This window comes from Scardinius erythrophthalmus, assembly GCF_964197995.2.
Source record: "Scardinius erythrophthalmus genome assembly, chromosome: 10".
Lineage (NCBI taxonomy): Eukaryota > Metazoa > Chordata > Actinopteri > Cypriniformes > Leuciscidae > Scardinius > Scardinius erythrophthalmus.
This window is the reverse complement of record NC_138230.1, coordinates 13440791-13468545: the sequence shown is the minus strand read 5'-3', so window position 1 is coordinate 13468545 and position 27755 is coordinate 13440791. Positions and strand designations below refer to the sequence as shown.

General features: G+C 38.6%; 1 protein-coding gene across 6 annotated transcripts; it reads right to left on the bottom strand.

The window, feature by feature from the left end:
• Positions 1-944: 944 nt before the first annotated feature.
• Positions 945-27290, bottom strand: ubap2l (ubiquitin associated protein 2-like). 6 transcript variants are annotated; one of them, XM_081377491.1, is made up of 31 exons: positions 27255-27272; positions 26535-26675; positions 25367-25504; positions 23246-23323; positions 21977-22087; positions 21408-21582; positions 20675-20770; positions 19448-19493; positions 15639-15683; positions 15193-15299; positions 14982-15041; positions 14842-14894; positions 14676-14761; positions 13749-13929; positions 13259-13460; positions 12842-13164; positions 12470-12648; positions 12248-12368; positions 12118-12157; positions 9991-10183; positions 9848-9911; positions 9234-9552; positions 8798-8886; positions 8642-8695; positions 8461-8542; positions 8112-8332; positions 7573-7678; positions 6230-6376; positions 3487-3554; positions 3189-3383; positions 945-2432 (listed from the first exon to the last, which is right to left on the bottom strand). In XM_081377491.1, the coding sequence occupies exons 3-31, from the start codon at positions 25460-25462 to the stop codon at positions 2337-2339; spliced, it is 3633 nt and encodes a 1210-aa protein (XP_081233617.1). In that variant the 5' UTR covers positions 25463-25504; positions 26535-26675; positions 27255-27272; the 3' UTR covers positions 945-2336. The 6 variants fall into 6 exon arrangements, with proteins under 6 accessions (XP_081233617.1, XP_081233618.1, XP_081233616.1 ...); XM_081377492.1 differs by lacking the exon at positions 26535-26675 and having other exon boundaries at positions 27255-27290; XM_081377490.1 differs by lacking the exon at positions 26535-26675 and having other exon boundaries at positions 27073-27272.
• Between the last annotated feature and the right edge of the window lie 465 nt (positions 27291-27755).

The window sequence follows — 27755 nt, the reverse complement described above, 5'->3', positions numbered from 1 at the left end:
TTATAATGCGTTGAGAAATAAGTTCATGTCAGCTTTTTATCGTTTACGTCAGTTTAAACATTCATGAGGAGATAAATCTAGGATTTATATATCCAAGATTTAGGATATAAGTTTAGGATATAAGTTTAGAAGTTTTATAAATCTTCACCACTAGTTACTTTAATAAATAAAACTCTGAACTTTATTAAAGTTCACTAGCATATAAAATAATAATTCCACTTCACTAGCATGGACGTTTATTTATGTATACAATGATGTGAAATGTGAAGCCAATTTATTAACTTGACTACAATGTGTGGCAATAATCTTTATCGGTAATCCATTGATAAACCCATTTTTTTTGAGGGGCAGAAAAAAGCTGCTTATTTCAGATGAGACCTACAACAACCTCAAATTTCTCTGAATATTTGGAATTAAGCAAATTAGCTCTCAACAGCTGCTACAATCAAATCACAAAACCAAACCCCCAACTAGCATTTTAATCATACCTCTTGCAAGACACAGGTTTCATGTATGGCAACAATTTGGCTTTAATATCACAAGATGCAAGTTAGAAATTCTCTAAACCTTTTTCTATGCAAAGAATGAACTGAGGAACCTATAAACTTGACATTTTAAAACGGGCTGCATCAACTGTACACCTCATATTGAGTTTAAAAGATCATTTGTTGGCTACTTTCCTACATTTCTTTTTTGTAAAGCAACAAATGTTTAAACTTATTAAAACTAGAACACAGAAGCAGACTGCAGTTAAAAGGCACACAAACATAGTTTTCTTAAAAAAGACATTCACATCCAAAAATGATGAAAATGTCTTTTTCTTGTTTATTTACTTAATATTTATATATTTTTTTACAAAATAAAAAACATTATGAAACAAAACAAAAATGCTAACAAGTCTGTGTAAGGATTCGAGAGGGGAGAAAAGAAGCCATCAAACAGACTACAGTACTTGTGTTTATATATATATGTATATATATGTACAAGACAAGTTTATCCATTTAAATCTTTTTAAAACGCACAGTACAAAAAGAAAGTCACTGACAAAAAAAAAACAAAAAAAAAACCCATAGTACAATTCTGTCCATCAGCACTTTCCTAATAATCATATTACTAAAAGAATTTATTTGGGGACAGAAGTTGGGGCGTTTCAGGAGGAGAATGACTGCAGGTATGACAGAAGGACAAAGGCTATGGAAAGACACAGGGTGGCCAAAAAAAGAAAAAGTGACCTCAATCCCAAAATAAATGAGAAACTTCACGCTTATGGCAAAACGCTGAGGTCAAAAACCATGCCTTAACGTAATCCAATCTCCCTGCAACATGAAGGGTGGTAAAGAGGACCAAAAAAAAAAAAAAAAGTTTGCAGAAAATAAGTCTTAAGTTAAGGTGACCAGTGCACTTCTCACATCTGGAGAGGAGTACAATAAGGCTCCAATAAAAGGAATACACATTGAAGCCTATTCTATAAGTAGAACATTCATATACTGGCCACCCTGATGATGCAATTCATTCATTCACACACACACACACACACACACACACACACACACAAAATAAAGCCAAACTCACACACATGCACATACACACGCAGTACAGAACCAAAGCCTGTGAACTCACCTATACATTTTTTTTTTCATATATCTATTTATATTTGGTAAAAAATAAACTTCACAACTGCACTAGCCGATTTAGAGTGATATCTTCCTTTTTTTTCCCAAAATAAAATTTGGTAAAAACTCATTGAAGGGGGAGAAACAGAGGAGGTGCAAGTACATCTGGATTGCAGGTGCTGATCAAGCAAGCAGCAGAAAAGGAAAGAAATAACAAACGATGTGAGGAAAACAAAACAATCCTGCCTTCTCTCCCTCTATCAAACCCCTCTCTTTTTATTATATCCATCAGTAAAAGGAAAAAGAAAGGGGAAAAAGAACTAAACATTTGTCCTTTTAGAAAACAGATCTATGTTACATATTCCAGAAAAAAGGAGGGGGAGGGGATATTCTGGGCTTTTATGCATTTTGAACAATACAAACTCCTAATACTCAACACTCCGATCATGAAGGCCTAAGTAACTATCAATATATTGGCGATATCACGCTCCCCGTTAAGACTTCTCCCCCGTGCCCCCTCCTCAAGCGGCGCCTTACAGTGCTATCTCTCTCTCGGGACAGTGCCACCAGTGGAATGGGGTTGGTACTGCAGGGTGACCGTGCGGAGAGAGGAGAGGGAGCGCCGTGGAGGACAAAGAAAAGGGGGAGGTATCTGGGGAGAAAAAAAAGGTTCCACTAATCCAGCCTTTGGAACACCAGACGGGACAGGACAGGACAGGGGGGTTAATTGCCTCCCCAGTTGTAGCTGTTGTATGCCGACTTGTTGATCTGCGATTTCTGCTGAATGGAGGCGTTCTGACTGCGCTGTCCAGAGCCACCCTGAAAGAAGAAACAATCAAATTGAAATAAAATGAATTTCAAATAGTAAAAATTAGACATTTATATTTAAAAACACATTCTTTTAATAGACTTCCTACCCATAAGGATTTAAAAACAGCCATAAACATTACAAAAAGGTTTGAATTGGGGGGTGGGGGGAAATATAACAACTAATATTATATATTATAACAATATAATATTAATATAATACCTTTTGTTATTTAAATTGATTTAATAATAAATTGCATTTAAATAAAAGGTATTGTATTTAATAATAATAATAATAATAATAAAAAAATAATAATAAAATAAATAAATAAATAAAAACAATAAATAAATTGCTATTATTTCCACCCTTTTAAATCAAAGTGTTTATGATAAAGAACACATTTTATTCAAATGTTTTCGTTATAAATACAATTTGACTAAGACATGGCAGAAAAAAATATATATATTATAGAATACATTTTTAAAAACAAAAGTACTCCGAAGTCAAACACGACAAGCTTTGATTTGGAAGGAGAAAATAATAGGTATAATAAATCTAAAAATACTACTACTAATAGTAATAAAAATTAAACAATTTTTAAAAAGTATTCAAACTCAAACAACATGAAAAGCTTTGATTTGGAAGGGGAAAATAAAAATAAATCTATAAAAATATATTTTTTTAAAAGCATAAAAAAATAAAATAAAAAAAGATTTTTATTTCCTGAGCCTGATGGGTAAACACATGGCAGCGCGGCTCAAGCTCACCTGTCCGTCCTGCTGCAGGTGGTGGTGGAGCATCTGAGAGTGTGGCTGCTGATGGGGGGTCAGGATGTGCATGTAAGGGGCCGGAGCGTACCCCGCTGCAGCCGGAGGGTTGATGGGGCCGCCACTCCCAAGTGCTGAGGGCAAACTGAAGGAAGCACTGGGGGTTCCTGTGTGGAAACCCTGCTTCTCAAAAGACTGGAGGACAGAACAAGACACTTTAGCATTTGTGAAACCACATGCTTGGCACCTCAATTTAGTTTAAAAGTTAATCGAATTAAAATCTGACGAGGGTGCTCACCTGTGTCTTTGTGTAAACAGACCCTGAAATATCAGGGACTCCCGTGTTGCTTGATGTCACCGAAACTCCTAAAGTCAAAACACATGAAATGGTGATCACTGAAACTAGCAAAACATCAGGACTCATCGTTTCAAAGCAGCTTTATAGAAAATGCATGTGTATTGTGAAAAGAGCTACACAAAATGTGAATTGTACCTGAGATAGTTAACTAAGTCACTATAATTCTGACTTGCATATCATTGGAGAAACAAGTGTAAAAATAATCAAATTCAGCAAGTGAGGAATGCTAAAATGTGACATTTGCATCCCTTAACTGCTTATAGGTGGACAGCAGTGTAAAAACTGCTCATTATCTGTGGAACCACATTCTGTCATAGATCGGTACAGGTTCAAGGCTAACAGATTGAGGCGCAAAACTGCAAATAAAATGAAAATCCACACATACAACATGTAATGTCATGTTGTGCATGAAGCACAAAATGGTACATAACCATCAAAATACTAAGAACTTAAAAGGGTATTACTGTTACTTTTGGTACCCTAGCGGTTAACCAAAACTGCATGCATCTTGCGGAAGAACATTGTAGCCGGAACTACTTCTCATTCAACAGATTTTATTTCCATGAATGATTGACCTGAAGAATGAAAGCTGTATCATATACATGGACATATTTGAGCAGTATCAGGCTGCAGTTTTAATAGTGAGTGAAAAGATTGTAGGTGTTTTATCTGTAAAAAAAAAAAAAACTATATATATCAAGTGCCTTTTCATAAATATGGCTGTTTTCCAGGACTTACATTTCAAAAAGTCAAATTAAAGTACTTTAAGCACCTTGTACGAACCCTGTGTGTATGACAAGTCACAGGTACTGGGCTACTCCACAGTGGTTGTAATCCCAGCAGGTCTAAAATAGTCCCAATATAAAACACTTATAGGCATATCGTAGGGATTCAGTTAAGACAAAAACACAGTTTGGAAGATGAAGTCATGTACTCGCCAATCATACAAATTTTGGTACATTCTGAACAAAAAAAAAGAAAGAAACATTGAAAAATACAGCGGCAGAAGCAATGGATTTGAAAGTTACAATTTGTAAGGGGTTCTAACATTAGGGACTTTCGCACCAGATGAATCTTTTCATAGTTCCTATAACTAATGGTGGAAGTATCTGCTTTTTGGCTTGTTTGCAATGCAGAAACTGAGAACTGCCTTTTGGGGGAACTAAATTATCTCCTACTTCAGATGAGGGTCTAACCCAGCACAACATGAACTACCAGTGACGCAAGTGAACGTTATTGGACAAACGAATGCAAAAAACAGGCACCCACCAGTTTATAACCTATTCATGAACATGGAAAACAGCGATAGATGGACCGACGTCCAAAAGTCCAAAAGGAAATCCAACACAACTTTGAAGGGACCAAGCAAAACATGATGTATTTCTGCTCAGCTAGCGACATTGGGCATCAACCCCACAGCCAACTCTAATACTTTTTCGAATACAGTTTACTTTATCTAATAGCGTAAAAGTTAGGACTGTTAAACAGGCTCAGCGATGTCAAAATAAATGCCTGCCCACCAACAAAATTAATGTCCCGCACAACAACCAGAGCGGCAGGACACAAGTCTGTCAGAGTTCCTACTGGGGGAACGAATGCAACCAGAAATAATGTTCTAGGGGAATATTTAGTTCCAGGGGGATCACCCTGGTGGCTAGTTAATTAGGGTTAATTTTAATGGACAAATAATAGGGGCTTTCACACAAACTAAAATAAAATGACTCTTCAGTAATTCAGTGACTAACTAAAACATTTAAGGACGGTGAGAACAATTCCCTTGAGCATAAAATAACATCAGTATTTTTAGTACATTTGAAAACAATGTTTGACAGTAAAGCTCATCTTTGGTCTCATGATTTAGAGCAATTCTGTAGTAAAGTACTTGAACAAAGCCAACAAAACAAAGTTATATCTTTATATTAAATTTTTTTATTCACAAATATCCCCATTAATAGTTTCAAAATGACTTATCTTAGTTTAATTTAACCAAAGCATGTTGTTGACCATTATGCAATAAAAAAAAAACCTTGTGCACACACAGCTTTCATAAAAAACAACCTGAAAAAGAACATTGCCAACAAGTGTAAACACAAATGTAGGTCAATAAAGCTGACAAAATGTTCACAAGATTAAAAAAAACCTATTAACAAAATATAATGCATAAAGCATTTTCTGTGATAAATAAATAAATAAATAAATAAATAAATAAATAAATAGAGACCACCTCTGCTCTCATTAGAACTGATATTTTACCTTGTTTAACAAGAAACAGTAGTCCATTTCAGAGAAACAACTTTCTGATATTTAATAAATATCTTCAAATACCAAAAAAGGCAGCTCAAACAAATCCACTAATCTGATCGAAAGCATTTTTGGGCAGTTGGCTTCTTGCGTCGAAACCCTTTTTGAATGTGTTAAAGAAAAGACTGTCACTGATGTTGAACAACCCTGATGTTCAACCTAAAGGAAGTGTGAATTCAGTGTCCTCCACCCTGTACAGAACTTCCTAGGTTCAACAGAGTTTCCTGATCTCCTTCCATTGGAGACGAGGAGGCATGTGACGGCTTCATCAAGCTCGACCAGGAGTAAGTTAGGAGCAAATGAGGGGAGAGAGAGAGAGCTTAAGAAAGAAAAGGGAGGAGGAACAAGGAAATTGGGGGGTTTAGCGTGAGGCTGCACTCACCCACTCCGGGCCCGGTGACAGAGCTGGCGGGCTTGTTTTGCGCAGAAGCAGCGGCGGCGGCAGCAGCGGCTGCGGCAACGGCAGTGCCGTAGCCGCCCTTACAGAAATCCCCGCTCCCTGCCGAAGCCTGGCCCAAATCCTCATAGCCTGCAAACGGTCAGACACACACAGCCACAGCCCCACAGCATTAGACACACACCAGGCAGGGCCAGAGGGAAGGAGGAGAGAAGGGGACGGGGCACAGGGATGCAGCAAGCTGGGGGAGGGGCCTAATCGGAAAGGAGTACTGGTGGTGTTAACAACATTTAAGAGGAGATATGAAAGCGATGGACAATTTACAACCAAAGGAATGGAAATGGAGAAATAAGAATGGGGCAAAAAAAGAGAACATTAGGAATGACTAAGATGAAGCTGGAAGATATATTCATTAAGGAAAAAGTTAATTTCAAGAAAAGATGTAAGGAAAGACATTATGAAGAACTTGAAAAGAATGAAGAAACAATAACGACAAGAAGAATCTAAAGTACGACAAAATATTTTAAAAGATGGATGTGTTAGATTGAGGGAGAGCGTAAGAGCAAAGGAATGGGAGGGTACAACAAAACAGTGCTCAAAAGTGGTGGATGGTCAAAAGCAAGCAGCGTGTGGAAAGCATGTGTGAACCCAACACCCTAAATCAAGCGACCTCCCTCCCACCTCATTCTCCTTACATCACTGGTTCCACAGAAACCCACCCACTGGCGGCACTTTGAAGTGCTTAAGACTATTTGTGGGCAAACCCTGAATAGTTTAAATGCCTCAGTTGGGCCTCACTAGTTGTACAGATTCTCAAGTAGATGATTGCTCTTAAAATGTTCAAAAATGGCCATATTCTTGAAGCTGCAGATTGATTTCAGTCCACGACACTCCAAGTCAAGTTGTATGATGCTCAATTGTTAAAACTACCCCACAAGTAGGATCAATGTTTAAAGCTTAGCGACACAAAACAAAACTCCATGCAGAACACTTGTGATTGCGAAGGTCATCTGGTTTTGCAAAACCAAACAAGAAGCAGTACTATGGATTGCACCTTTAATAAGATAAATTGTCTCATGCTTGAACTTCACAGACAAGAAAAGAATCAAACTTGGCCAATGTAGGGTTTAGAGGTGACTGAGAAAGTTTAGTTAAACATGGCTTAAACTCAGCCATGAGGAACAAGATGGTATTGAGACCTACTAGTCAGTAGAGTTTTTCGCAAACTGGTAAAATTAATTCTCTGCAGATTCTGTTGTAAGAACATCATTCCATCTGAATGTTTTTCTGCATTTTAAATGTTGCATGAAAGTAAGAAAATGCATTACCAGTGCTATATCCATGTGATCCATAACCGCTAGCCTGCTGGAAGGCTGTAGCTGACGCATTGACACCGACATTCACACCATGCTGTTTGGAGGAGGTAGGAGCCACCTGGGAGGAACATTCAGAAACGGTCCTTAAAAGTCACAATTAAACTCAAGAGATGGGTCTCTTCCCTACCAGTTCAGAAGTTGTTGACTGGATTGAGATGTGCACTCAAAAATAAATGCTTGCAGTCAATTGTGGAGGGGCAAGGGTTTAAGCAGACTAAATGATTGGTAAAATTAAATCCTGCATATAAACAGAAATTTGTCGTTTTCACTGGAAGATCCAGTTATACTAGTGAAACAAATAAATCAGAGGTGGCATAAACATTTACATTTCAATGTAAATGTGTTTATGCCACCAACAAAGATATACTTTAATATTAGGGACTGAGATGGATCAGAGCAGGCATATGACACATTGTGTTTTTACACTGAATTTTGAGCAGGCACAGAGCAGCTTTAACTTGGCTGTGTAAAGATGCCTTAAGAGCTTTTACCGGAAACATGGCAGGGCCGTACTGGAAGGTGTTGGGCAGACCGGGCACACCAGTGTAATAGGGCAGGCTGGTGTAGCTGTATCCTGGTGGAAGGGCTGGGTTGAGGAAGGGCTGTTGGGCAGTGTGGTGTGTTTGTGTCTGGGTCTGCTGAGGCTGGGCCAGCGTTGTGGCAGGGGCAGGAGATGAGGCGTCACCACGGCCGAACTTTGACAGGTCGCCAGCTAAGAGAAAGATTTCAGACACTGTTTCAGATAATGAAGCTTTGGGCTCAAAACTTCTGGGTTCCCTGTCCAGACGCTGAACAAAATGCATAAACCAAATGTAAAAACAAAATAAATCTGCATCTTACCAGAATAAGGGTTGCTCGTCAAACCGCCTTCCCTGCCAGTCAATGCTGTGGTTGGAGTGGCAAATGGGATGCTGTAGTAGTCCTACATAAGGCAAAAATAATGACCACTTCATTTCATAAACCCATTTCTGTTGATTTCATGTCAAATATTTCAGCTTATCAAACAGGAACAAGTCCTCACCAGTGGTATCCTGGTCTGCAACATCTGCAAGTCATCGTAGCCATAAACTTGAGGCTGCAAGACATAAGAGGTTTGTGAGCGAAAACAAGATACCACATATGTCAAAGCATGCAGCAGCAAAAAACAAACAAACAAAAAACCAGGCCAAACACTCACTGGGTATGGGTGAAGCAGGCCAGGAGCCATAATGTAAGGGTTGGGCAGCAGTGGCGGCACTCCAGGAGGCAGGTTTGGAGGTGCTTTCCCTGTTGAAGCAGCAGCATACAATTAAAAGATGTAGAAATGGTTTTATCCAGTTATTTCAAGCATTTCACAAATTTACATATCTCTGAGATAATGAAAGGGATGTTGTACAAGTCGAAAATGACATGATGAATGATCATGTATCAATTTATTCCTAGCAATCAAAGATGTTTTTTTTCCATCCAAACAAAAGTGAATGAAAAAAAAAAGAAAAAAGAAATAATTCTAAGAAGTCTTTCTGAAGGATCCTTACTTGACATAATCATAGGAAGAGGACTTTTATGCAATGGTATAGGCCTATACAATGTGTCATTTTTGATCCAAAACACTAATAAACAGCAATTCTTACCTGAGGCAGCCGTACTGCGAGACAACGAGGCAGATGAAGGTGCCAAAGTGGCAGAGGCAGCAGATGAAGATGCAGCAGCCAAAGGGGGGACCATTGAAGCCACACCAGCAACACTGTTCAATCCCATGGTCAGACTGCTGACGGGGCCCAGGGCGGACTGCGCTGAGACCGAACTGACAGATGAAGAGGGGGCAACAGGGACGCTGTGGGAGATGGGGGCTGCTGAAGTAGCTGAAGAGGGTGGGGGAACTGAAGATGGAGCCACAGATACCGAGGAGAAGGATGAGTGCAAGCTGGAATCAGCATCCACACTTGGGTGCTGAGATGAAGTTGAAGGAAGTGATCAAGAGAGATAATTTAATACAAATAAATAAAAGATTCACAAATAGCCATTTGTTTAAATAAATCAACAAATCATATAAAGAATAAATCAACAGAACTTCATTTTAAATGACATTTCAGGGGAAAATAAATGATATAGTACACAGGTGAGTCATGAAAAACAAGCCCAAGGAAATTTAAATAAATTGAAATTTTTAGGGACAATACGGATTTCGCATTGACTTTGCTCTATGCTTACATATAAAAAAAAGTGCATTTAATTGCAAACTCACCAGCAGACTTGAGTTTGAAGTGCGAACTGAAGGTGCCAAACTGTTTTGCTGTGTAGGGTGGGAGCTGATGGGAAACATACAGTATTATTGGTATCTCTGATCCATACATACTAAATTGAAGCAACAACAACAAAATGGCTTACTTATTGTGTTGAGGGGCCAGTGAGCTGGAAGAAGCATCTTCGTGCCCGAGAGCACTGAGAGGCGTCTGATTGGATGTAGTCAGCAGGGAAGGAGGACCTGATGAGGGGTCAGCCAATGAGGTTATGTTGGAAACTGATGGTGGGACGACTGATTCGGACACCGGTTTCATGGACACTGCAGAGCCTGCTGCAGCTGGCAGGGATAATAACAGTACCTATCAGCATCCACACCAATGGATGATAATGTTCTAATGTACACAGTTACGCTTTCAGCTGCTTCAAATGGAGCTCTCTAAGGTGGGATGGATTCTGATTGGCTGTCAATGTTTTTTTTTTATCATTTATCGGCTGGGGGGGGATAATCATAAAAAAATGGATTCCACAGATATTTGACTCTGTACCGTTATATCTGTGATGTGCACTTTCCTACTGTCACAGAATTAGAATGATTAACAACTATTTTAAGGTGTCTGTATTAGTGTAATTATATAATGAAGTACCGAGTAATTAACTACATGTACTTACTATAGGGTTAGGGTGTGGTTTTGGTTAGTTGCATGTAATTATACACAATCTACAGTAATTACATGTAACGTGAAACTAAGACACTAATCATACAGGGTAACGCTTTTTTACAGTTAACATTAGGGGTGTGCACGATACCAGAAAATATCAGTAGTCATTTAGTCTATTTTGTCGATAAATGATGATCAGACAATTTTGCTGAGTGTGTTATTGTGCTGGTACTTTGGCAGGTTTAGGACTGCCGTGGACAACTGACTCCCAAAGCTCCAATAAGTTTAAACTGATTTTTTAACTTTCATCTACGTTTTTACCATAAGGGGAATTTTTATTGAGTAGCGCAATGGAATGGAAAAATGCATTTTCATGTGAACGGGCATACGTTGGCATAGTATGCCTGTTGGGCATACGTGTATATGTATATGTATATGTATATGTATATGTATATGTATATATACGTATGCCCACTAGGGCTGTCACTTTTTATTCGATATTCGAATATGCATTCGAACATGACGTGAAATATCCGAAACCGAACTATAAATAAACTATCCAGTTTTTAAAGTGCCATGTTTTGCGCATTTTTTACAGTCTATGATTAGACCGTTTCCTTTTTATTTTATTGTTTGCCATCTCATCCAGTAGCGGCCACTCTAAACCTATTGTAGCGTAGGCCCATGACCAAATCAAGCGAATAATAGCCAATAGCCAGCTTGTTTTGAAAATGGAAGATAACGACAAGACAAATGAGTCCGCGCTGTAATTCCTGCCTATTACACACACACGACCCACAGAAAAGACGCGTGTCAGTATCGAGTTCTCTTTCGGGCTTGAACAAACCAGAACACACAAATTATGCCAAATGTCCGTTTTGTCGAGTGTCCTCATAAGAGCAGTCTTAAATAATTGAAAAAGTCTTAAATGAACGTAGAGATTTGTGAGAAAATACGACGCGTGTCAGATCGTGTCTCTGTCCACAGCGGCTGTTCTTAAAGTGTCATTAATGTTAATCAAATAACAAAGGTAAGAGAGTACATTACTCACTCAGACCCGGTGCCAGGAGGATTATTATACCGGTAGCCTAATCATGAATGCACTCCGCTATCTTTTAACACATCTCCGGCGAACGGCTTTTTCACGCAAAAGAAAAACTCTTCATGAAGCTCTTCAGTGAAATTCAGCGACCATGTGGTGTTTCCTGATGGATCGAGGTTGTTCGTTAACATCATTTTACATTTTACTTGTAGATATTCGAATACATTTCTTGATATTCGATATCCGTTCGAATTTGATTTTTCTCAAAAGTGACAGCCCTAATGCCCACAGATATACTATATACTCATTTTTTTTATAATGCCCTGCGGGCATGCCTAAATGGGCATACGTGTTGGTCTAGCCTAAACCAAAAAGGCTACTTCATGCAGTGTATGCACTCCAAGTATGTTTTTGTAAAGTAAGGGACATACTTGATAATGTCAGATCGTTAAAACCACAATTACAATATTATCGTAGAAAACAATGTTAACTACGGGTTTGCGATGTATATAATCTTCCTTGATGTTAATGGCCCTTTACTTTGAAACCATTTGTTAAAGCTTGTCATACCTTCCAGAGATTGTGACGTCTGTATCGAACTGAACCCATTCTGTGGGCAGAAAAAAAAAAAGGTTTGCTTAGACGAAGCATAATTTTCACAAGACTTATGGTGGTACATTGATAGACAACTCTGTCTCACCTTTGCCTGCATGTCTTTCTGTGGTGAGGAGGACACAGAAGGAGGGTAGCGCCGTGTCTGGCTGGCTCTTGGCTCATATAGCTCCATCTGATTAGGGTTGGACAGGGCTGTTGCTTGCTCACTGTGGACAAACCGGATAACCAATCAATAGTCAGGCTGTGATTGTGTTACTGCATCATTCAAGAGTCTCAGTTGTTGGATATAGTGATGTGAGATACCCACTTGCTAGCACTTGTGTATAGGCTGTTCTGGCCTTGGTTGCCTGGTGTCGTCGTGGCGACAGCTGCCGAGGTATCATACTCAGGAAGCACCGGTTCAGAGCCGAACTGTAATGCTCCAAACTGAAGGTTGAGCCCGGATATATCCGCAGATCCTGGCATCTCCACCGCTTGGGCTGGAATCTGTAAATCACAACAACAATTGAGTAAAAAGGACTGATGAACGCTATAAGGCGAATCTGATCAATGTCATTATTCCAACTGAATAAGGCAATTAAAACAAAAACAAATATATTTCTTAAACAATAAATCGACAGCCAAATTTCATAATCATGACAGCCCTAGCTGAGACCAGAAAGAACTGTAGAATCGTGACCTTGGTGGTGATGGAAGCCCTCTTCTTCTGCTGTTTGAGTTTGTGCTGCTGCAGGGGGAGGGGGCTGGACGCCTGCAGGTCGGCTGGGCTGGAAGAGTTCTGCTGACCTGGGGAAGGTCCCGAGGGCTTGGAGACAGGGGTGGTGATGGCCTGGGGCAGAGAAGATGACTGGGTGGACTGAGGGAGCAGAGCTGAGGTGGTAGAAGTGGGCGTGGCTTTGTTCTGCAAGAAGGCATCCATCATGGAGGAGGAAGTGGAGGTGGGCTGGTAGGGCTGCCGTTTGGTGAAGGGATTGTGCACAGGCTCTGTTTGAGGTTTTATATCTGACAGCACAGAGAAAAAAAAAAAAAAAAATAAGACTTCACAGAGAGGGCTAAACAATCATAGAAGCAATTCAAACCATGTTGGCCCTCTTACCGTATTGCCCCAGTGTAGTGGGGCTGGTATCCCAGGTAGAAGGAACAGCATTGGGCGGTCCACTTTGTGAGTGCTGGGCTGCAAGCTGGGCCAAAGCCTGGGCCGTCTTAAACTGCTCCAGGAATTGAGAACCAGTCGTGGAGCCTCCAGTGGTGCCTTTTGTATCACCAACATCACCGAAACCCTTACCAAGCATGCTCACCTGAGGAAAGGACAAAAAGCAATTAAAAAGTGTCTAAAGTTCTGGATGCCTCTAGCTACTTTAGGTAGGATATAGTTTATTAAAAAACTAAATTCCAATTCTGGACGCTGACTGGTCAATACAGAAATTATGGGTAAAAAAAAACAAAAAAAGCTTAAAATATGCCCCCCAAAAAAATAAAGCACTTTGACCCTTAATAAAAAAGGAAAAACAACTGACACCAATTGCCGCAAAATGCACATTTTATTAACAGCTAAGACAGGACAGAGCATTTATCATCTGGCTTACCATGCTGTGCTGGCTGTAAGGAGCACTGGAGGAGGACTGGGACAGTGATGCTGTCTGCTTTGAGTTGCTAAACACCAGAGACTGCGACAGAGATGGCGGCTGTGGGCCTTCAAGCGAAGCAGGCTCTGCCTCTGAAGAAGAGGAGGGAGGCGTCTTCCCCAGCAACACCGCCAAATCAATCCTGAACGTCAAACATGCTTACATCAATAAGGTTATCTTAATGCTATGACTGCAGCAGATCATCAGGAAAATGTACACATCTGTGAAAGCATATCAGTGTGGTTTTGAGTGTTGAAATTGCATTCCTAAAGCTGAAATTTACTCTTTCAAATGGTGTGACAAATTACAGACCCCAAACTTTTGAACACTAAATGTATTTTTGTTTAAAGAAATGAATACTTGGACTAGGATGCAAGGATCCATTAATTGATCAAGAAGTGACAGAGCAGACATTTACATTGTTGTTACAAAAGATAAAATAAATGCTGTTCTTTTGAACTTTCTATTCAAAGAATCTGAAAAATGTACGGTTTCCACAAAAACATTAAGCAGCACAACAGTTAACAAATTTTTCTTGAGCACCAAATCAGCACTTTAAAATGATTTCTGAAAGATCATGTGACACTGAAGACTGAGCTGTATTTTTAGCAGCCATTACTCCAGTCACATGAATTAAATACATTTCAAAATATTTCAATTTTAAATTGTAATTATTTCACAATATTGCTGTTAATACTGTATTTATCAAAAATGTAGCCTCTGTGCGAAAAAGTGACTTAAAAAAATATACTGTCCCTTAACTTGAACAGCAGTGTAGGCAGATAAATAACAGGCCAAAATAATTTTATAAGGTAACTGAAAGGTTCACAGATGCCGTTGATAGATCAATTAAATCTTTAAGGTTTCCTTAAAAAGCCACCAGCATACCTCTGTCCAGCTGTAATGGTGACATTCTCCTGTGGAATGGGCATGGACGCCACACTGGAGGCAGTGAATATCTTGGTCTCTGACAGCTAGACAGAGGAGACCAAGAATTAGATTTACTCAGTCTTAAAATGGAAAGAAGGTTTTTGGTCTCTGTTGAAATACTCACATCCTCATTCCAGTCCTCCGTGCCCCACTCTTCCGTGGCAGTTCTCCAAGCACCTGTTACACAGACACTCAGCTCACTTACAATGACAACAGGTGAACAAATCCTTTACAAAATAGTCTGTGCAAGCCATTAAGACTCACCAGGGGCGGAGTCAAACTTGCGAGGATAGTTTGTTCCCTCTCCACCTGTAAACTCAAGCCCTGCGGAAACAAAGTTGTGTCAGAATAGCAACTCAGTCCATTAAAAAAAGCATTTGTAATAGAATGTTCAGTGTACTTCAGCCTGAATGCATGCCAACACTGATGGAAACTGGATGAGGGGTTTACAAGAGACACTTAAAGCATTACTCACGGTTTCCATCCTCAGGTTCCAGGTTGCCTGTGTTACTCCAAGTGCTTCCACTTGTGTAGCTCTCCTCTGTTTGAGCTGGCTCAGTGTAGTCCGCTGGGTTGAACGTACTAAAAAACAAGTTAAAATAGTTTTTGAGCAAACATTGAAGTCATTTCTTGCTTCCCTCATTCACTCAGTGCCCATCAGTAAATAAAGTGAAAAATCACTCCAACAATTCCACTATGACCTAAAAAAAACCACTGCTTTGTCGTAATGTGCTGATTGCAATTATACCAAAGAAACAAATGGGCTTTCCAATCATTCTCAAACTCTGAAACCAACCCGGTGGAAGCTAAACATATGAAGCTCAAATTCAGATGCATTCTTCAGTAACCAACTAATCGCTAATAAACCCTTTGATCCTACACAAACAAAAACCAACACGCTAATAAATTTATTTAACTCACCTCTCATCTCCTGACAAATCATATCTGGGGCCCTTATCAATCTGGCTTTAGGGAGAAACAACAAGGAGAATTACAAGCATCTCAACACAGGCAGAAAGACGAGGGTGCATGGTGTGAACAGTGTGCTTGTGTGTGTGCACGAGAGAGCGCGATGGCAACCGTCATGCTTGCGTCCATTACCGGTCAAACCACCACACCTGCTCTATAGGCGTAAAAGCTTTAGAATGAAACACCTAAGCTAGTGGAGTGTGACTTACAAACTCATACAAGGCTAAACTTGTACTTGGAGGTCCAGAATTGAAAACCAAACATGCAAACTCCAAACGCACACTTCAAACCAAACAAGCGAAAGGCACCAGTTAAGAAGCCTGAAGGAAACCATCAAAGAGTGACCACAAATGGCCTTGACAGAATCAGAAAATCAGTCCAGGGCATGACATGGCGTAGATGGGATATCAGCACTTCTAGACTACAGGATATTGCAGTTTCACTATGTAAATTAAAAAAATATATATACATAGCCAAACTAAGATGCTAAAGTTGACATTGAAATTCAGAGATTTTTAAAAAGCATGAAAGACACATTGAACACATTCAACACTCGATGCCACTTAAGATATTAAAATGCATCTTGTTTGCTTTTAGGGCTGGGCAACACATAAAAATAAAATCTGCATCTTCACATATATAGAGAAAAATTTAACTACTGACAAAAATAACTAAATTGTAAATTTATTATTTAAACATTATATTGCAAAAAAAACTACCATCAATACTAAAACTATTTATAGTTAAATCAACCATATCTGCTCAACCATTTGTTCAACGTGGCTTCTCAGTGGAGCATGAGGGTTTTATTCGGGAAAACTTGTGTGGTGGCCATTTAGTGACTAACTAACAAATGCAGATACATTACCGTTCAAAAATTTAGGGTTGTAAAAGTTAAATGTTACTACGGTTCTATAGTTACTATTGTTACTTTTTGTTAAGTTTAAATACAGTAGGTAGAAGAACATAAAAGCTGTTGTTTGGTAAGAGGAAAGCATAGCTTCCCTATGGTACCCTTACTGTGCGTTCACACCGGCGAGAGCGTCAAAATGGCCGGAAGTCATTCATTTTCAATGCGAGTCATTCATTTTCAATGCGAACAAAATACACACCACATAAATGGCTTTTAATTGGTTTATTTAGTTTGCAAACATGTCACTATAATTGTGAAGTTCTTTCCAATCAATCAATTTCTTACTTTCACATTTAAAAGATTCCATGAGTTTAACATATACCCTTCTCGGTCAGTCTGCAAAAATAATGATCAACATGCTTGTTTGCTTTGCGGCCCCTTTAAACGAAGTTTAAAAAATAAAAATAAAAAAAGACCAAGCATTTGATCTACGTCAGAGCGTCCCCGAATCTTTCTAAGGCGTCGTTGGCAGGGCGGCAAGAGCAAATTTTGCCACTCGCACGGGCGGCGTAAACGCAGTTACTGATGTCCTGATTGGGAAACGTACCATATTGTGCTCAAAGTAAGGTCCCTTTTTTTGTATATTCACAGAGTGGCTATAGAAATCGTATTTCATTGTTTTAGAAGTTTATACTAATGTTTGTTAATATTTTGTTTGTAGAAGGACTCCTTTTACTGTAGGTAAAATTTGTAACTCTTCAGTTGTAACATTTGCTACCGCATGGAATTCGGTGGAAATAGAATGGACTCGGTGCCAATCATTGTATCTTATTGCCTTTTTCTGCTTGTTTCTGGAATTGCTGTATGAATTATTGAATCTGGTTTGGACACTTACCAGTGTTGAACTAATTTACATCTACATCGTCTACAAGGTTTCTTCTTTCACCTATGGACAGTGTCATAAGCATCACAACATTCCAGGCTCATATCATAACCATTAATTTTATATTTGTATTTATAAATAGATAGATTTAGGTCATTTGTACATTTACAATATGTGACTTTGCTTTGGGTTTATTATTGTGCATTTCGTTGTTGTTGTTTTTTTATTTCCATAATATATCTCAAGAAAATCAGTTCTTGTCTATTGTTTTCTTGACCTCAACTAGTTGTGATAAGTTGGTATGAAGATCCCTCCCAAAAAGACTTTCAGATTTATAGTAAACTTTTACCCAAATAAGTACGAGTTTGTTATAGGGTCTGTCATTTTTTTTTCAGCTTGAAGTCTCATTGCTCATCAAGTATTCATTTGATTAAATCAAGTAAAAACAATAATGTTATGAAATATTAATTTTAAATTAACTTTAATAAAATTGAAATGCAATTTATTGCAGTGATGCAAAGCTGATTTTCAGCATTATTACTCCAGTCTTCAGCGTCACATGATAATTCAGAAATCATTCTAAGATGCTGAATTTCTGCTCAAGAAACATTTCTTCTTAACAATATTGAAAACAGCTGTGTTCAATATTTTTGTGGAAACTACAATACATTTTTTCAGGATTCCTTGATGGATAGAAAAAAAAAATTAACATTACAAATGTCTTAATTAAATTAATGCATCCTTGCTAAATAAGAGTCTTAATTTCTTTGATACCTTACTGACCCCAAACTTTTGAACGGTATTGTAATACTCCCCTAAGGTAATTCCCTCAATATAATTGGTTTTCGCTACATGTTTAATGGAAGTGATGGTGAAAATAAGAAAATGTGAGGGCTTAGCAGAGCTTCACTTCCACATCATGTAACAACCTTGTCCATTTTCTCTCCAAACCATAGACATTCCATATCCAGAGGTGGCGTTTTGCATAAACGTGAATATAATTAAAAAATTTCAAAGGTTGACCTTTCTACCGCCCACCCTAGTTGCCATGAATCCATTTAATGAACGCTGTAAATCAACAAGCCTAAAAGGGCATAGCACCAAAAAGCAGCAAATAAACCCACAATAGCTCTTAAGCCTCGTTCAGACTGTCAGTCCAAATCAGTTTGTGCATATCCGATTGAAATACCTAGCAAGTGTTAACGGCGAATAATCACATGAAACGAGATTTTTACAAGTATGTTTCGAGGTACATTTATGTGGTTTTTGGAAATTTCTGGAAATCCGCTTCAGTCTGACTGCTATGATCGGATTTTGCATGGTTTACGTGACTTGCATTGCAAAGTGAAGGACGAGCAAAAAGCGACAATATAACGGAGACATTTTAAGACCGGTGGCGACAACAGCATTTAAGAAATGAACGTTTCTGTCACTGCCTCATAAGACACAGCAGTCCAGTGCGGCGGCGGCACATCATCATGATGCAAATTAGACAACAACTGTATTGCAAATCCCTCCATGTTGCAGTTGTTGTTTTTGGCATATACCTACTAACGCAATCTCATTGCCATAGAAACCAATGCTGATATTCCAAAAAAATAAATAAAGTGGCATTGGACACACAAATCGGATCCGAACAATTGTGATACAAAACGTGGACAATAAATAATTTTAGATCAGATTCCAATCAAATACACATACAATCGGATTTGGAGTGACAGTGTGAACATAGCCTTACTTACCTGGTTAAACTTCTGCATGGAAAACACATTAAAAACTTTAAGGTTTACAGACTATAAATGCACATACAGTCTCAAGATAAGCACACCAGCAGGCTTTATGCTGAACCCAGAACAGCACTTTATGATGAAAACTTGTGCCATACCTTTAACAGTTGAAGCAAAAGTTTGTCAATTTTACTAGCTAGCTGAACACCATCCGCGTTTCCCAGAACTTGTCATTCTGGGGGATCATTAGTGTTCATGCAAAAAGAGGAATGACCTGGATGGAGGCACACAAACTTACCCCATGCCCTGGGCTGAAAACCTCCCTCCTCGTCTTCCAGCTCCACCTACAGGAAAGGAAGATAGTCAAACCAAAACACATCACCCTATTTAATTGTTAATCACTACTAGGGCTGGGCGATATGGCCAAAATAATTATCACAATAAAAAATTTCATATCAGTCAAAAACGATAATTATCACAATTAAAAAAGTCAAATCTTCATTTCTTTCAAGTTTAAAGGCAGATTTTTGCTTTGTTTTAAACTACTCTTTATAGTCAGAACATGACAAACGCTTCACGATTTTACTTTTCCTGTCACTTTTCCTTAAAATAAATATAATTAAATTTCTTCATTTCTGGATGTGCTAATGGTTGCTATTGTTTCAAGTCATGAAACAGGTTTGTGTTGCCTGACTTTGATGACATATCTTTGCAGGGCAGGCTGCAATATTAATTTCATATTTTGCCTCTTAGAAATGCACTTTTGACAGTAGTTTGTGTTAAGATGTTGTAAATGTATGTTCATTAACATCTGTAAAAATTAACAACCTAATTTTTATATGGTAAAATAAATTAGTTATTAAAATCATGCTACTTCCATAGTAGCATACATTTAGATCATGATAACCAGTTAAAACCACACATAGCACCTCAATACCATGCTAAAATGATCATGATAACCAGTTAAAACCACACATAGCACCTCAATACCATGCTAAAATGATCATGATAACCAGTTAAAACCACACATAGCACCTCAATACCATGCTAAAATGATCATGATAACCAGTTAAAACCACACATAGCACCTCAATACCATGCTAAAATGTAGCTATATGGTTTCTATGGTATTTGTATGAAAAACAGTAGCCTAAATACATTTAGTATGGCGATTTGTAGATTGAAAAGCCTTCCGACTGTATCGCCGCGCAGCTTTAAACTAGTTTAAATCAGAGACATTTGTGCTCTTCGCTGAATTCAAGTGCTTCTCACAGCGCTGTTTAGTGGTCGGGTGACAGACGCATCTACTATAGTAAGCTCGTGCTGCACTGCCGTTTGAACTTTGAGCTGAGAGGATAAATGGTCCGTGTGGTGCAGCTCAAATGAGTGGCTCCATTTCATTACACTTTTGGTGCATTAAACATTATATCAAACTTTTTTTCGTACCCATTATTGTTTTATCAAGAAAAATTGTATAGCAATAATTAACGTTTTAGCCCTAATCACAACCAATAGTAGTACTTGCCTCTTCCTCTGCCCCTTCCCCGACGGCCTCGCTCCATTCCTCTGCCAGCAACTCCACCTGCCTTGGCCCCATCTAACCCATTTTCCTGTCCACGGACTAAAGAGAGGGAACAAAGGTTGAAATGAGTTCAGAAATATACAAGAGAGAGAATAAATGTAAATACAGTCCCTTTAAGTCTCCATTAGTTCTTTTAAAACACACTCCTAAAAAGACAACTTGCAAGTTTGAGCTTTCCAAATGTCTCAATGCATATAAATCCATTTTGCTTGGACTCTATCCTTGATTTTTTTTTATTGCACTTAAATACTTTAAAATATTTATAAAATATATACAAATATTTCTGATTTACATGTTTTTTTTTTTTTTTTCAAGTTTTGTAAAATGCCTTTAAAAGTCTTGAGTCAATCAAGTATATGAGCCTTATGTTGCTCTTAATCTCAGACTGAGGCTGAGAGAGAGTATCCGGTAGCAGCTCAAACTTTACTGTGGCACACACTATCCCTTCAGCACTATAGAGAGAGCAGTGATGGGTTTGTGGTGTGCTGCGGTCTGTCCTGACTCCTGAGACAGAGAAAAGGCTGACTACAGACTAATAAATGACAGTAAATGTTGCATCATTTAACAAAATGCCTTGTTTAATAAGAAAATAGTGTCATGAAGTCTTTCAGACTTTATAAAATAAAATAAAAAGGGAGTGTCACCAAGTAGCAGCATAAGCGTTCTCTCCACTCACACTCTCGTCCGCGACTGGCTCCACGGCCCCTCCGCGGGGCCCCTCCTCTGCGACGTGCCACATCTCTTTCTCCTCCTCTATCTCTATTCTCCTTTCCTTCGTCTCCTCCCTCTGTCTGTGTGCTTTCCTTCTGACCTGAAACTCCTTTTTTCTTCCCAACCATCTCCCAAGAGTCCTGCAAAGCAAAAGGCAAATTTAACATAGGAAACTTGAGGAAATGAAAAAGAGAGATTTGAGAAATGTGACACTTTGAATCCAGTCTAAATAATAAAAAAATTTGATGGTCAGTTTAAGGGGTCCTTTCACACTCGCTTAATGTGAAAGCTGTCATGCGGACCCAGGAGCACACCGGGGTACCCAACCAGAGACAACCTGTAGGAGGTGGTCTGAGTTCAGAAGCACTGGAACTGTGGCGCGATTCAGGTGAATGTGAAAGCACATGCGTTTTAGCTGATGACGACTTCATTAGTCAAACTAAATTTATGACAACGATGATGATTTTTTTCTTCGTCTCTTTTTTTTGTAACCAAACAAACTTTTCCAACCTCTAAACTCAAGCCTGAACTCACCGTGTCAGGGCTGCCCTCCAACAAGATGTTGATGGCTCTGTTGACGTCTCCATTGCAGTCGTGAAGCGCTATCATGGACTCATCCTGATCCTTTCCTGTGATGTCAACCAGCTGGAAAAAAAGAAAAGGAGCAATAAGCAGCATGTAAACTCTAGTGATGGGGAAAAAGATAAAAGCATAACAATTTTTAGTGTGGGGATATTTTATAGATACATGGATGCCAAGTAAAAAGGACTTTTTAAAGACTGAATTTCGGCTTGGAATTGCGAGTATAGTGCATAATTTTACCACAAGATCTGCACTTAAAATGCAGGAAATAATTTGAAATCTTTCATTCAGACTGTAATTTCACAAACAGCACAAGTAAATCTGTGCTTTCTCTTTTAGACACGTACCGTGAGTGTAAACGAAGCACCTTCTCGTATATTTCTGAACACGGACTGCTCGGATAATGCCAAGTAAAATGTTAACTCGACATGCAAATACCATCACACTGTATATGCACTTCCAGTCCTTCGTTGCATGCTGTGATGATTAGAATCTGTCTATATAATGGCATATCTACACTGCCAGAGTCCTTGTTCATTATCCATCAGACGAATATGAAGATGTGAAATAATCTTATTAGATGAAAACATGCATTTAAAGATTTTTTTGGTAAGTTTTCCTTTAGGGGATATTTGCAGTTAAAAAAAAAGTTAATAAATCACAATGTGTTATTGCGATTTGTAAACATTTTGCAATATGCTGAGTATTGTAATATGTATTGTGGCTTAAGAATGGTGATGTATCATAACGTGGGGCCTCTGGGGATTCCCATCCCTAATAATCTCCACATGGGTGTATGACTTAGCCTATGTATTTTGAAGGCAAAAAGAAAACAGAAGTGTCTGAGAGGACTGATGGAAACACTGAGTGAACTATGAAGTGTCTGAGCCTTATGTTGCTCTCCAACTCAGAGTGAGACTGAGAGAGAGTATCCGGTAGCAGCTCAAACTTTACTTTTGCACATATGGTCCCCGTCAGAGCTATAATGAAAGCAGTGAGGGAACTTGTGTGTGCAAGTGCATGAAAATGAAAGTGCAGGTACAAGCGCATCAGAAATAGCCCAAGGAAAAACTAATTAGAAGCTACGGTCAAGCCATTTCCACCCAGAAAATATTGTAAGGCCTTTTTGTGTATTGTAGGGACCATTTGAAACTGGGATGGGGGTAAAGCAGAACCTGCCAATATTTTCCTGTGAGCCAAACTGTTGAGATCCCTACTCACCTGTTTGACCTTCTCCTCAAAGTCTGCATCATTATGGTCCGAGATCATCTGCGCGAGTCGGATCTGCTCAGCAGTGGCCTGAAGAAACAAAAAGGAGAAAATAGTTTAGTCTGATGGATGATTTAATGACTAATTGCAAAACATTCAGCAATAATTATAAGTTCAAACTGTCAATAATACATAATTCCCTTTCATCTCAACACTTTTAAAAAAAATGTCATACCATCAAAATTACTGTATAATGGTTATTGGTTAGCTTGTATTTTTTGCACTCGTTTACGGATCAAATATGATCTCTTTAAAATCAGCTGGTTTCTTGTATATATTCCAAAATGATCAATCATAAAACTGTGTTACTTTAGGCTTCAGTGTCATATTGCCATCAAAGACGTTTTTTAAAGAAAATGCAGCTTCTGTTCTTGGGCAGGCGAATTTTTATACTTTGGATATTGATTTGGCAATCTTTTACAATCACATCATAACAGTCAAACTGTATAACAATCCAATGCTTGAAGTGAGCTAGAATGCAGCTAAAGAGAAATAGGTCAGGCATAGCATTTGCTTGGGCATAGATTTGTGATTTATTCCTAGAGCCCTTACAGTAGTCAGCATTTGAAGTGGATTAAAACCTTAAAAGTTATTAGGGCTGGGCGATATGGCCAAAAAACAAATCATATCTCGGTATTTTTTGGCTAAATGGCGATATAAAATAAATATCTCTGTACTTTCTACATTTTTCTATTTGGATAAAGAAAATCTGTATTTATTTTAAAAAATACAAAAATAAAAAACATTTATTTCACATCCTGCCCAATGATATCCTACAAACAATGTTGATATTGAAGGATATGGAAACAAATATAGTGAATGTAATGTAGGCTATGCAATATATTATGTGCAAAAAGGTGGTTAAAATCACATTACTATGTAAAAATAATGCTTTTGTTTTTAAATTGACTAAAGGCTAAACTAAAAATGAAGATAAAAACAAAAGCACAAACTAATTATATTAGCCTGCATTTGATTACCCCATTATAATGGTCGCTTTCATAAAAATATACTTGTAGGTTTAAAATTCTCCAACAACAAATATTTTAGCAATATGTATATTTTAGTCAGAATTATTGCGCTACTATTCTATTGTGTTCTGTCTCGCATGCGCGCGGCAGCGCTCATTCACGGAAACTTGAATTGTAGATTAAAAAATTCGGAGATTCACTTGCAGAACGCTCGTCCTCTCCTGACAGTGAAATGGACATTTGGACTTTCTAACATTTACAGATGGAGAATATACCTGTGAAATGTAAGTTAAACACTGAGAAAAACACCACATCACAAACGCATTAAACAGCGCAAGTATTTATCTGTCAGTCAGCAACAGTATCTGTCAGAGCAAGCTGCTTAAAACTTAACTATATCTTACCAGTTATTTTGAAGCCCTTTATATAAGCTTGTGTCATGTTTAGGACAAATTATACCATCTACTTTAACTGCAGGAGCTCACACTGGTCCTCAGCTATTTTTCAGATGTGCTCGTATCGAACTACTGTATCGATATAAATGGTATTGCCTCATTCCATTTTGTTTAAAAAAATATATATCGATATTTCGTACAAATTCGATATACCGCCAAGCCCTAAACGTTATAAATGACCTTAGAACAATACCCATTCTTGTCTTAGGACAACTTTGAACTTTTTTGATCCACTTCAAGTGTTAACTACTTTAGTACCTTAAAATCTCTCAAAACACTATGAACCGTTTATCACATTTTCAAAATTTAATACACATATACGATGCTATGCTTTGTGTTATATTACCTTGGCAGTAAATGATAAGAAAAATAAATGAATTAACGCTGCTGCGAGAGTGTTTCTCATACAACAGCTATGGGAGTGATGGCAAATTTTAAATCTTTGCCTTTTCTGAATGCCGTAATCAATCTCTCGATAATCTTTCCTATTTCAAAAGTCGTCAAACGCGATCAGATTTGTTTTTCTTTTGCAATTGGAGCAAATGGAAATACAAAAATTTAGAAGTTTACCCAACAATGACGACTTCCGCTTCTGAGAACCCCAGAAATGAGAAAATATCAATAGAAAGTAATGCGAGTAATCTTACCTGGGGCCTCTGCTTGTGCTGTGACTGGCTCTGTGTCTGACCCTGCGTCTGCTCCCAGTTGCCCCGGGCCCGGCTTCCGCCCACTGAAGTCATCATTTACAGTATATACAAATAACAGTATTTACAATGGAATAACGCCTTTAAAAGAGAAACAGATTGAAGATGTTATTAACAGCTCGCTAAAAATTGAAACAACATTCCTAAAACCATCACATGGTCTAAGCAAACCATCTTAACATAAAACATGGATGCAAACAAACACGATACACCTTGTGTGGCCATTTTGATTAGCCAAAACTGGAAGTAAACAACGTCACATGTCTGACCTGACGCTCTACCCATAAAACGACGGCACAACTTTACCAAAACACCGACACAAATTCAATTCCGGGAATTTCATATTGCGCAATTATTACACGTGAAAACAAAACGGTGTTTACAAGTCAAGCAGCAACAGGTCAATTATGAACGCGCTTCCGGTGCTCAATATCCTCATTTTATCGATATTTAAAAACCACGAAGGGTGGGGGGGGACTCCACACGCCAGATATTTCGACAAAATAAAACCAAAATTAATCCACCTGGTGCAAGTTATGCAATATTACATGCATGGTTATAACAAACAGCACAGCAGCTCTGCGCATGAGGAAATGCAGGGCATGTGGTGGCCGAAAGAAACTGCGCACTTTATAACGCGCACAGAATCAACCAGCGTGACAGAAACACGCGGGACCAGCCGCGGGAAAACAGACGGACGACGTGCGTGAACGGACAAAGCTCAAGAAAAACCAACTTAACGGCCTTTGAACAGGGCGAGGATATATCTGTCACACTGAAAGTATGTTGGAGACGTGAAAACAATCACACAGCCCATGGGTAAAGGTGTAGGCACATTGTCAACATCAAAGATGTTCTTTTTTTTTTCACAATACACCATATAACTTAGTACATAAAAAAATCAAATACATAATTTGCTAGACATAACATGGAAATTGTTTAAGAATAAAGGCACTTAAAGCCATTTGTTTCCATTCAAAGGCGCATAAAATCGCCTTGTGCATTTAAAAAAGTAGCCAAGCAAGCTGTACAATAGGCATCCAACAGGTAAGTTAACCTACATTACCCGTGGTGCTTAAATCGACATCCTGGGAATCCTATATTGACTTACCGGTCAAGGAGTAAGCAAATTGTAATCTATTAAACTTAGTTAATAAAAAAAATCTTCAGAGATGAAGGGCTATGATTGGTCCAGGCGATGGGCCTTGGAAAAGCAACTCGGTATAAACTCAAACAAGCAGATCCAACGATCCTATATGAACACACACATACACACGGTTTTAATAGTCTTAAAGGGTTATTTATACGTCAAATAATACATACATGCTCTGCATAATGGGTGGCTTCCGCTCTGACCGCGTATAATAACCTCATGGCCGGTTATCGGGCATCATTATGCTGCCCAAAAATAAACTTTGCCGGTGGTTAATCAACTAACGTTATTTAGTTTATCAATGTAAATGAAAGACTGGGCAAATCGTCCGTTAGATTAATCGACACGATAGTAATTTGCGTTTGTTTTAACTGGAAGGCACACGCCCCCCGGGGTGAGGCGTACTCTCGTCAGTTCACATGTGCACTCGACACCGAGGCTTCACCGAGGCCTACAGGCCCCAAATGATGAAAAAATTAACAGGCGAGGTACTAACCAAAGACCAGGCTGGATGTCAGAAATGTGAAGATAACGCCGACCGAGGAAGGCTTTAATATCGACCTCCTAATCAGGAGGAAACAAAACACGAACTCTTTCGCGTCCTAAATCGATTCCCCAATGCCGACAACAAGGCCGAACCGACTCGCGCAGACAATAAGCGAAAGACTCAAAATTTACCTGTTTCTTTTCCACACTGACACCCGGATCACCGCGTCACGTGGTTTATCACAGCCACTGCGGCTTCACTCGCAGAGCCCAACCACGTGACGACTACGTAAGAGTGCATATATAACAACTTAAACACAATTATGTAATTTGTTACCCTTTAGTTGATGTCGGTTATGTTATTATGTGTCTTTGAGTCTATATCACAAATACATGTAGGCCTATGGCATACAAATTCCATGAATAAGTTATAGCCTACAATAGACATTGAACCTTATTTATTTATTTAATAAACATTAAATAGACACTTAAAATTAAAATTAAAATGGTACAGGGTTGCAAATTTAACTGTAGGTCAGTAGGTTAACTAGTTTGTCACCATTTACTTAAACATTTCCCCCAGTTTTACAGACAAGGCTTAAGCATAGTCCCAACTGTTTTAACCTGAAGCAGTTTATATGTCAGTGCCATTGTTTTTTATAAAAGCTACTTAAATGTCTTAATTTAACTAAG